Source organism: Simochromis diagramma, unplaced genomic scaffold (genome assembly GCF_900408965.1).
Source record: "Simochromis diagramma unplaced genomic scaffold, fSimDia1.1 OVJJ01000740.1, whole genome shotgun sequence".
NCBI classification, from domain to species: Eukaryota; Metazoa; Chordata; class Actinopteri; order Cichliformes; family Cichlidae; genus Simochromis; species Simochromis diagramma.
Genome location: NW_024387541.1, coordinates 18,005 through 29,174, shown reverse-complemented (window position 1 = coordinate 29,174; position 11,170 = coordinate 18,005). Strand labels below are relative to the sequence as shown.

The 11,170-nt window shown below is 43.4% G+C and overlaps 1 protein-coding gene and 1 long non-coding RNA gene across 2 annotated transcripts; one reads left to right on the top strand and one right to left on the bottom strand.

Moving 5' to 3' along the window:
* Positions 1-1,505: 1,505 nt before the first annotated feature.
* On the top strand, positions 1,506-9,089 carry LOC120727376. Its single transcript, XR_005694516.1, has 3 exons — positions 1,506-1,766; positions 4,481-4,487; positions 9,078-9,089. It is a non-coding gene; the product is annotated as an uncharacterized LOC120727376 (long non-coding RNA).
* Positions 5,285-6,416, bottom strand: LOC120727375 (P2Y purinoceptor 14-like). The gene is made up of 2 exons (XM_040021604.1): positions 6,192-6,416; positions 5,285-5,997 (listed from the first exon to the last, which is right to left on the bottom strand). The coding sequence occupies exons 1-2, from the start codon at positions 6,374-6,376 to the stop codon at positions 5,370-5,372; spliced, it is 813 nt and encodes a 270-aa protein (XP_039877538.1). The 5' UTR covers positions 6,377-6,416; the 3' UTR covers positions 5,285-5,369.
* Positions 9,090-11,170: the final 2,081 nt, after the last annotated feature.

Here is an 11,170-nt window from a genome sequence, read left to right as displayed (position 1 = left end):
AACCAAGTCCGCCAGAGCTTATATTTTATTTTTACATGCTGTGGAGCCATTTTTGGGAGCATTTCAAGTTGCTATACATTAATACAACCATTATAGCCCAAATTTTAATAATTTGTATGCATTAAGTGCATAGTAATTAATAAATTGCAAAAAAAAGTGCAATAAATTACAAAAAAATTAAACTGTTTTTGTTTTTTTAACATATATTTCTAGTTAGAGAAATTTAAGAGGCTTATCCCTCAAAACTGCAAATACAAAAAAGTTGCACAAAATAGTTTCCTACCACTTTAGTGTCTTTATAGTTTTATTTTTATAGTGGGGCGATCGTGGTTCCACAGAAACGGGGCACGAAAAGAAAAAGCACGCTCTCCAATTTTTAGGTGTTTTAGTAGGTGTTACAATAAAGTTTAATGAACTTTTAGAAGGCCAGAGTCCTGAGATCGTAGAGCACGAGATGGAACATAAAGGTCTAAAGCCAATCAGTTTAAAGCCTTGTAGGTGAGCAGCAGGACCTTAAAATCTGCTCGAACCTAACAAGGTAGCCAAAGCTGAGATCTCAGAACAGGGCTCAAATTTCTCAGTTCTTGTTAAAATGCGAGTAGCTGCATTTTGCACCATCTGTAGACCGCTAAAACTTTTCTTTGGTAGGCCAGAAAGAAGAGCATTGCAATAATCAATACGGCAAGACACAAATGCATGGACAAGAACCTCTGCAGTGTCTGATTCTGGCGATGTTCCTCAAATGATAAAAGGTGGTCTTTGTTATCTCTTTTACATGAGATTTAAAGGAGAGCACCATGTCGAACCACACACCCAAGTTTTTTACCTTGTTCCAGCAATTTATGGCACTGTCATCAGTTTTCAAGATGAAATTTTGGGACAAGTGCTGAAATTTGTGTGGCCCAATGACCATCAACTCTCTCTTATCAGTATTTATGAGCAAGAAATTATCCGATAACCAGCTCTTAATTGCAGATAAACAAAATTCTAGTTTAGAGACTTCAGCACGATTTCTAATGGTTAAAGGAACATAAAGCTGCAGGTCATCAGCGTAATAATGAAAGGTTAATTAAAAGAACATAAAAGGACACCAAGAGGCAGCAGGTACATAGAAAACAGCAATGGTCCAATTACGGAGCCCTGAGGGACCCCATGCATCACTGCACAAGTCTTGAAAATTAAACAAACTGGTCAGGAGGGCCAGTTCTATCCCAAACTGTCCGCTGAAGTCCGTTGAGCAGGTTGGGGAGGACAGGATGTTGTCTAAGCTAACATCCATCATGGACAACACCTCTCACCTCTTGCATGAGACTGTACGAGCACTGAGCAGTTCGTTCAGCAGTAGACCTTTACACCCACAGTGTAGGAAGGAATGCTACTGCAGGTCATTCTTACCAGCAGCTGTCACTCTGTAATGCAGCTTAACATTCCTTTGGCCATCTTACTCATCAGCTTGTTTGTTCACTGTACATTTAATACATATACATAATAAATAGGAAAGAAGGGTTTCCAGTTCCTGCAGAGTCTGGCTGATCTTGATCTGGAGGACATCTATAGTGAAATGGACCTGTCTTATCCTTTCACTTAGAAGCTGATTTTGTGCTCTCTGTAGAATCAAGTCTGCTCTGTATCCCCTGACAGTGGATCCAAGGCACAAGCTCTTAAGAACAACTCTGCTTTGTCTGCATCTTAGGTTGAAACGGATATGGTTCCTATAATCCGCTCGTTTTCTTGATTCCCTTTCATACTCCCGCACCAGTTGAAGGGTGTTCCTCCCAAAATGTACGGCAATATGTCTGTGAAGTTTCTCAGTCATCCAGGTCATCGTAGTCTAAGGAGCTTGGAAAGAAAAGCAACTGGACTTCTTTAAGTTGTTTGAAGACGTTTTACCTCTCATCCGAGAAGCTTCTTCAGTTCTAAGGTCAAATGGCGGAGAGTTCCCGATTTAAACCCAGTGGGAGTTCCCCCCCATCCTCTTTCGAGGATGCCAATGTTCACATTTTGGACAGAGAGGACAGATGGTTTGAAAGGGGAGTGAAAGAAGCCATCTATGTCCACTGTGAGCGACCATCTTTGAACAGAGGCGGGGGTTTACGACACCAACTCTCTGCCATCTATAATCCAGTTTTGAGTTTCCTTCCCAGACACCTTAACGCCCACTCACATTCTGGGCCATCTGACCTCAGGAAATCACATGATAGGGTGGGGCCAGGTTTCACAATGAGCTCACCCGAAACCTTTGCTGATTGTGACCCACACCCGTTTTCACACCTTGGCTCATGTGATTAGGTAGAGGATCATGAGGGGGTCCTTTTGTCCCTCTGTGGGGGGTTACTCCCACTGGGTTTATATCTGGGACTCTCCGCCGTTTGACCTTAGAACTGAAGAAGCTCCTCGGATGAGAGGTGAAACGTCTTCAAGCAACTTAAAGGAGTCCAGACGCTTTTCTTTCCAAGCTCCTTAGACTACGATGACCTGGATGACTGAGAACATTCACAGACATCTTCCAATCAGTAGGAGACCTGCTCTGCTTCCTGAGCTACAGCCACATCTTACACATGTAACATTAACTCAGGTTTATGTGATGCACACCATTCACAACAAACACAGGATGGGCTATTTGCTTTCCGTCCCAGCAGCTCTCTTCTGCATTGTCAGCCCAGGAACTAAGTCAGGCTCGCTAACTCAGGAGTCCCATGAGTCCTATGACCTTACCAAGGCTGCTGGGTAATGTAATTCACGCTGACACATACTTTTCTACAGTGGATGTGTAGACTGGGGACTAAAATTAAGGCACATGTGGCCAGAAGGGGACAGAGGAGGAATGCCTCCCCTGTACCTCAGTGACAAACTTGTAATCCTCTGCAAGTGTGGTGGTGTGATGGAGCGGGAGGAGGGACAGGAGGGGTTTCCACATGCTCTCCAGCAAACTCTGGGATACCAGAAAACAAAAGGTTATCTCTTATGTCTCCAAAAAGTTGATTCTGTTCATCTGGACGTAGCGGTTTGTGGGAGAAACGTTTCGTCACACATCCAGGTGACTTCTTCAGTCTCAGCTGACTGCAGGTTTCCCCAATCTTATAAACAGCACATTTGCATAATGACTGAAACCAGCCCACTGAAGGAACAATGGGCTGGGAGGTCAGTTCCTTAATCATAATTATGCAAATTCTCATGACCATTGATCAACAACCACTGACCAAAACCCACTGATCAATGGCCATGAGTACCATTCACAGAGAGTTGGGGAATGGCTGCAATCAAGCATTGTAAGATGGTGAAAGATGTACCATCATGGTGAAAGATCACCATCTTGCTTTCACATAAGTGTTGCAAGTGAAGTGGTGGCAATAAACTTTTAATGTGAAAAACAAAATCCAGGAAGCATTTACTTTATGTGACATGCAGGCCTTGTGCTATTCATAACACACTCTTAAAGAGTACAGTACAAACCCAACTGAGCAGCTCAGAAAGTTCTTCACTTAAACAACAGCCAATCAGAAAAGAGCATCAAACCACAAGGCTGTGAATTTTGCCTCCTTGATGACACTCGAGGTCTTAGACTTTCAAACCGCTTCCTGTGCTCACACTGAACGTTAACACACCGCACGTACAGGACAGACACACACTTTCCCACAACTATACACACTCTATTATTAGTTTTGTCTTGAGGAATCTGACTGTAGCCTCCGCTGTTAGCTCAGGGGAAACAGTAGGAGGAAGTAGCTGATGTGTTAGTCATGGGCAACATACAAACATACAAAAAATATAAAACATACAGAAGCCCAGTGGCCATATTGTTCAGGGTTATCTGTGCCTCCCAGTGTATCCATGTGTGTGGAGCCTGAGGTCTATACAGAATAAATCTGAGACCTGAATTTTTAAAAAGTTTGGTTTGTTGCAATGTTGGAACTGAATTTAAGACATTTATATTTATACAGTGTCTCAGTTTCACATGTCACGTTGTTAATGTACACATAAATAAAAAAATTTTTACACACAATTTAAAAACCTTTAGATTATTTTTTACAATATCTAAAGAAAATGTGACCGATAATTAGTCATATACAGCTGCAAACACTATATTATTGTTGCAATAGCTACAAGTGCTGATGAATAGCTCATATTTTGATATAGCTCATATATCTTTCTTCTCTTCATGTAGACTGCTGCTGTGAAACCATGTAAACCAGAGAGTTTACAAGGTGATGCTTCAAAACATGCTGAAGCAACAAGATGAATATAAGAACTGGTCAACATGTCAGGATGATTCATGAAACTTGAATCTCGCAACTTAAATACTGTCACATTTCCATTGAACTCCTCATAGTTTAAGATTTACTGTGTGTGTGTGTGTGTGTGTGTGTGTGTGTGTGTGTGTGTGTGTGTGTGTGTGTGTGTTAAAGGTAACAGCCCTGCAGTAAAACTTGAGAACCTGTAGTCGCATCAGAAACAGGACGCTATGATCACAGAGTTAAAGTCAGTCTGTGTGACACAGATTAACGACATAATCCAGGTCACAAAGAACAACGCTCATTTTACTCTCATACAAACAGCAAAGAACAACAAGGTGATCATTTATCAATTTTGACTAAGTTTTGGAAAAACAAATGAAAGATGAAAGGTTAAAAACTAAGCCACGCATGCAGGAGAGACGTTCAGTTCTCACGGCGCATCCAGAGAGTGTCCGGAGTGGTTCACGTTTTGTCGTGTGTGGTGGAAGATTTCTTTTCTCATGTATTAATCACATATTGAATCATATCACATTAGTTATAGTAATATCACTTTCTCACTTTACTATAGTAAGAGCACTCCTGTAGCTAGTTTGCATGCATGTGGAATGTAAACACAGCGAGGCCATTGTAATGGGAGAGGTTAAACAGATAGTGGGACTCCTGCTTATCAGTGATGTAAATCCTTAGGTGACGGCCAAGCAGAAAACAAGGTCATAATTCTCTCTGTGAGGGAGGTGGTATAGCCCCCCCGTGAGAGGCCAACATGTGAGTTGTGGAATGTTCTCTGTCTGTGTCTCTGTTTATAAGATGTAAGGGCTTTCTCCACATTGCAATGTGTTTATTAAACCCACTTCAAATCAAGCTCACTGGGTGTGTTGCAGGTTATTGTTAAATTCTCCACAACACATCTTACAGCCTCATTCAAGATTGATTCATTTGTTTTCTTTTCACCTCGAAAATATTACAAACAAAATAGCTGTTGATGGTAGGATGGAAAAGGTTTCCTTTAAATTGTTTCAAATTTATTGAAAAATTTTTTTTTTTAAATAACATGATGTCATCGCCTCCAAATGAATTGCTGAGTTGAGCCTCATATTGACCTCTGAACTCAGCAGAAACTCTGTACTTTACAGCTCACTGGTTTGCCTTGTTGCTCTTGATGCTCTCTCCCCTTCTCTTTGTTGGATCGTTGACTCTCCTGGACATCTTTCTCACCTGAGCCCGAAAAGTCTTACAGAGGTAAAAGTAAACAAGAGGGTCCAGACAGACATTAAAAACTGACACCATGGTGGCAGCCTCCTTCAGGTAGTATAACACCCCACCCACAGAGTTATTCCAGAAAAAACTATAGGGAACACGAACCAGGTGATAGGGCACAAAACAAACACAGAAGATGCTGACCAGCACCAACATGTTTCTGCAAGATTTCACCAGCTTCTCAGAGGAGGCCAGCTGCCTCTGCTGTGCCTGCAACACCTTGCGGGAGGTGCTGTAGTAGAAGAAGACCAGGGATATGAAGACCAAGAGGAAGATGATGGTGCAGCTGATTTGAAATGTTTTATGAAGGACGCTGAATGACGTACTGAAGAGGGGCCCACAGTAGCAGCGGTCATAGGCCAGAGGATTGTGAGTGATGAAGAACATAATGTTGTAGGCGATTGTTTGAGCCAGAAGAAAAACCCAGGTGACCGTGGAGACGATGTGGGCAGTTCGTACTGTCTGCAGGATGTGAGTTCCTGAAGGATGGACGATCTTCAGATATCTGCAGAGAGAAGAGAAAATGTGGTAAAAAACTTCACCAAAAATAGTCACAGTGGTGCCAAATATGCAGAAGTCACTATACGGTGAAAATAAATATTCGTGTTGTTGCTAGGACTGAAGAGTTTGTAAATAACCCAATAATCTGGTTTTAACATTCTCGTGAACTGCAAATGATACTCAGTAAAGGTTCCTTACCTGTTAACAGCGATGTACCCCATGAACAGGATGCTGGCGTACATGTTGAGGTACAGGGAAGTAGCTCCAATGCTGCAGTGGAGTATGTAAACAATGCCAGAGCTGCTGGCATAGTGGATTATCCGCAATGGCAGAGAGAGGCAGAGCAGGAAGTCAGCAGCTGTCAGGTGCTTCAGGTAGACCATCAAGCTGTTTGAGGCCTGCTGCCGAACTTGGTGAAAGTAAAACTTTAGGATGAAGCCATTGAGGAGTAAACCCACCTGAAGAGACACAGAGAGGATGAAGAGGACAGGACTTTCAAACATTCAGGTTCTAACAGGGCACAATCTGAAATTTTTAACTGTACCAGAAACAGCAGACTGTAGACCAGCATAAAGAAAGGGTTGACTGATGGGATAAAAAGATCATGCGTGTGGTTGAGAGGTGGAGTCATATTTGTTGAGTCAATCATGCTTCTGTGGCTGAAAAATAAATACAAATCACAGAGGTTCTTCAAGACCAACCTTCTTTCATCTGATCAAAGTTAATTTATGTGTTTGAGGATGATTATTGTATTTAATCCTCAGAAAGCTTTCACTTGATACAAAAATGACGGCACATGTAGATTAAAGCAGTCACTTATACTATCACATTACCATAACTTGATTGATTTTTTTTCTTGTGTTTTACACTTTTCTCCCCGACACTCTTGGTCGTGTTTTATTTGAAGTGCAACTGGACATTGACCCACAAATTTTCATGAGAGTAGTAGCATGCCTTCTACTCTTTTTGGGACTTTTCACCACCACTTCTGGAGAACCTCTAAGCCACCCCATTGTTTACAGTAGGGAGCAGCTACTGGGCAACAGGTACTCCCGGAGGAGCACCCAAGATTGCGAAGAAGTTACGGCGTCGGAGGAGGGGATGCAGGGCTGGAGTGAAGTACGGGAAAGAAGGAGACGGTACAAACCAAGCATTCCATCCATTCTCATGGTAATGTAAGATCTTTACCCAACAAGATGCAAGAGCTAATGGCGCTAACCAGACTGCAGTGGGAGTACCAGCAGAGCAGCCTCCTACTGATCCCTGAGACATGGCTCACGGACCACACACTCTGTCATAACTCTGGATGGCTTTCAACTGGTTAGAGGAATGCAATGGAGAGTGGTAAGAGGAGAGGTGGGGGACTGCCAATGTACATCAGTGAGCGATGGTGTAACCTGGACACATCAATGTGAAAGAACAGCGCTGTACCAAAGACATTGAACTGTCAGCAGTTAGCGTCCAGCCATACCACCTGGCCAGGGAATTTTCACATGTTATTGTCCTGACTGTTTACATCCCACCCTCAGCCGACCCTACGGCAGCCTGTGAGTACATTCACTACAGGGAGTGCAGAATTATTAGGCAAGTTGTATTTTTGAGGAATAATTTTATTAGTGAACAACAACCATGTTCTCAATGAACCCAAAAAACTCATTAATATCAAAGCTGAATGTTTTTGGAAGTAGTTTTTAGTTTGTTTTTAGTTTTAGCTATTTTAGGGGGATATCTGTGTGTGCAGGTGACTATTACTGTGCATAATTATTAGGCAACTTAACAAAAAAACAAATATATACCCATTTCAATTATTTATTTTTACCAGTGAAACCAATATAACATCTCCACATTCACAAATATACATTTCTGACATTCAAAAACAAAACAAAAAACAAATCAGCGACCAATATAGCCACCTTTCTTTGCAAGGACACTCAAAAGCCTGCCATCCATGGATTCTGTCAGTGTTTTGATCTGTTCACCATCAACATTGCGTGCAGCAGCAACCACAGCCTCCCAGACACTGTTCAGAGAGGTGTACTGTTTCCCTCCTTGTAAATCTCACATTTGATGATGGACCACAGGTTCTCAATGGGGTTCAGATCAGGTGAACAAGGTGGCCATGTCATTAGTTTTCTTCTTTTATACCCTTTCTTGCCAGCCACGCTGTGGAGTACTTGGACGCGTGTGATGGAGCATTGTCCTGCATGAAAATCATGTTTTTCTTGAAGGATGCAGACTTCACCTACGTCCCTACCCTCACCTATGGCCACGAGCTGTGGGTAGTGACCGAAAGAACGAGATCGCGGATACAAGCGGCGGAAATGAGCTTCCTCCGAAGGGTGGCTGGCCTCTCCCTTAGAGATAGGGTGAGAAGTTCGGCCATCCGGGAGGGGCTCAGAGTAGAGCAGCTGCTGCTCCACATCGAAAGGAGCCAGCTGAGGTGGTTCGGGCATCTGGCAAGGATGCCCCCTGGGCGCCTCCTGGGCGAGGTGTTCCAGGCATGTCCCACCGGGAGGAGGCCCCGGGGCAGACCCAGGACACGCTGGAGAGATTATATCTCTCGGCTGGCCTGGGAACGCCTTGGTATTCCCCCGGACAAGCTGGAGGAGGTGGCTGGGGAGAGGGAGGTCTGGACCTCTTTGCTTAGGCTGCTACCCCCGCGACCCGACCTCGGATAAGCGGATGAAGATGGATGGATGGATGGATGGATGCAGACTTCTTCCTGTACCACTGCTTGAAGAAGGTGTCTTCCAGAAACTGGCAGTAGGACTGGGAGTTGAGCTTGACTCCATCCTCAACCCGAAAAGGCCCCACAAGCTCATCTTTGATGATACCAGCCCAAACCAGTACTCCACCTCCACCTTGCTGGCGTCTGAGTCGGACTGGAGCTCTCTGCCCTTTACCAATCCAGCCACGGGCCCATCCATCTGGCCCATCAAGACTCACTCTCATTTCATCAGTCCATAAAACCTTAGAAAAACCAGTCTTGAGATATTTCTTGGCCCAGTCTTGACGTTTCAGCTTGTGTGTCTTGTTCAGTGGTGGTCGTCTTTCAGCCTTTCTTACCTTGGCCATGTCTCTGAGTATTGCACACCTTGTGCTTTTGGGCACTCCAGTGATGTTGCAGCTCTGAAATATGGCCAAACTGGTGGCAAGTGGCATCTTGGCAGCTGCACGCTTGACTTTTCTCAGTTCATGGGCAGTTATTTTGCGCCTTGGTTTTTCCACACGCTTCTTGCGACCCTGTTGACTATTTTGAATGAAACGCTTGATTGTTCGATGATCACGCTTCAGAAGCTTTGCAATTTTGAGACTGCTGCATCCCTCTGCAAGATATCTCACTATTTTGACTTTTCTGAGCCTGTCAAGTCCTTCTTTTGACCCAGTTTGCCAAAGGAAAGGACGTTGCCTAATAATTATGCACACCTGATTTAGGGTGTTGAGTCATTAGACCACACCCCTTCTCATTACAGAGATGCACATCACCTAATATGCTTAATTGGTAGTAGGCTTTCGAGCCTTTACAGCTTGGAGTAAGACACCGCATGAAGAGGATGATGTGGACAAATACTCATTTGCCTCATAATTCTGCACTCCCTGTATAGTGTCTGTCAGCTACAGATGCACATCCGCAGTCCCTCATTATTATCTCTGGGGACTTCAATCATGCCTCACTATCTGTCACTCTCCCAGTTTCTCACAGTATGTTGACTGCCATACAAGGGACAGCAAAACCCTGGATCTATTATTTGCCAACACAAAGCAGGCTTACATCGCATCACCCCTCTTCCCGCTTGGCCACTCAGACCACAATCTGGTACTTCTCCACCACACTTATAAATGGTATGGTGAAGAGTAAACCTCCCACAAAGAAGGTGATAAGGGTGTGGTCTGGGGAATGCAGATCAGCTGAGAAGTCAGCTAAAGGACGAAGGCAAGGAAGGCAGCAGTTCGCCTCTATTCTGGAATTGGGGTGGATGACGCTGTCAGCTACCTGTTACACCAATTCCTCTCTCACCTAGAGCAGGCGGGGAGGATCAGTGTTGCCCCCCTGACAAAACTTTGCTAGACCCGCCCCTGCACAGTTACCAGCTGTCAGCTACCTAAAAAAGGATCCTGGTGTTATTTGTCTCTCAGAAACAGTTCATAACTTCCCTTCAACTCATTCATGTCACCTAAAAGGTAAACCTGTTTCTCCATCACAGCTCTGATGATTCAGTAAGGAACATCTCCTGGTTTCATCTTCATGTTTCCCTCTCACCACATATACAAACCGACATCATGACCAGCAGCTTTTACGGCTGTTGATAGGTTCGTAGCATAAACCTATAAGCTGTCGCTGGAACGTCAAGACAATTCTACTACACAGCAAGTGTCAAGATGTGACCCCATAAACGACTCCCCTAATCCTGCTGGTCTGGAAGTCCAGCAGTTCATCTACAAAGACACTTAGACTAAAACAGATATACTTGTGTTTGCTACACCATAAAACAATAAAAGAAGGTACCACCTCTTCTCTTCTCATGACCCCAGGATGTGAGTGTGTATGAACACTCTGGAAGGCACACAGTCTTTACAGACTGCTAAGGATCAAACCTCTATCAATATGCAATTGATTATAAAACTATATATGAGTAAATATTTCTAAGCATAAATGACAATCAACCATATAAATCTAACAATTGTGGCTCCAGCAAACATCAGCTGATACTAGAAATTAATATTAAATAAATTCTAACAACAGCTGATCAAGCTTAAACGTGCTGCTGTTTAGCGCGACATCCGCTGGTTTCCTCTGTCTGACGCAAAGTGGGAGATAAAATAACAAGAGAGCCGATCAGCTGATCATTGATCAGTTTCATGATTGAAGTAGAAACAGGAGAGGGAGGGTGAGAGATGAGAGAAGAAGAGGCAGCTGTGCAGCAATACACAGAATAACTCCAGCTGTGTGTCTTTTTCATTGTAGCTGAAGTCCGGGACAAACTGCATTTCTTTTCACCTCAAGACGAACACGTAATATTTTCTCTGAATACGAGACAATTCTGGGATCAATAAAGTCTTATCTTATCTTATCTATCTTATCTCTTATCTTATCTTACCTACACTGACCTTACTTCCTTACCTTACCGTTATCTGTATCTGGATCTTAATCTATCTTATCTTATCTTATCTTATCT

Coding starts and splice junctions, on each gene's coding strand:
- LOC120727375 (XM_040021604.1), bottom strand. CDS start 6,376: ATGGTCTACCTGAAGCACCTGACAGCTGCTGACTTCCTGCTCTGCCTC. Junction 5,998..6,191: donor GGGTACATCGCTGTTAACAG/GTAAGGAACCTT, acceptor TTCTCTCTGCAG/ATATCTGAAGATCGTCCATC.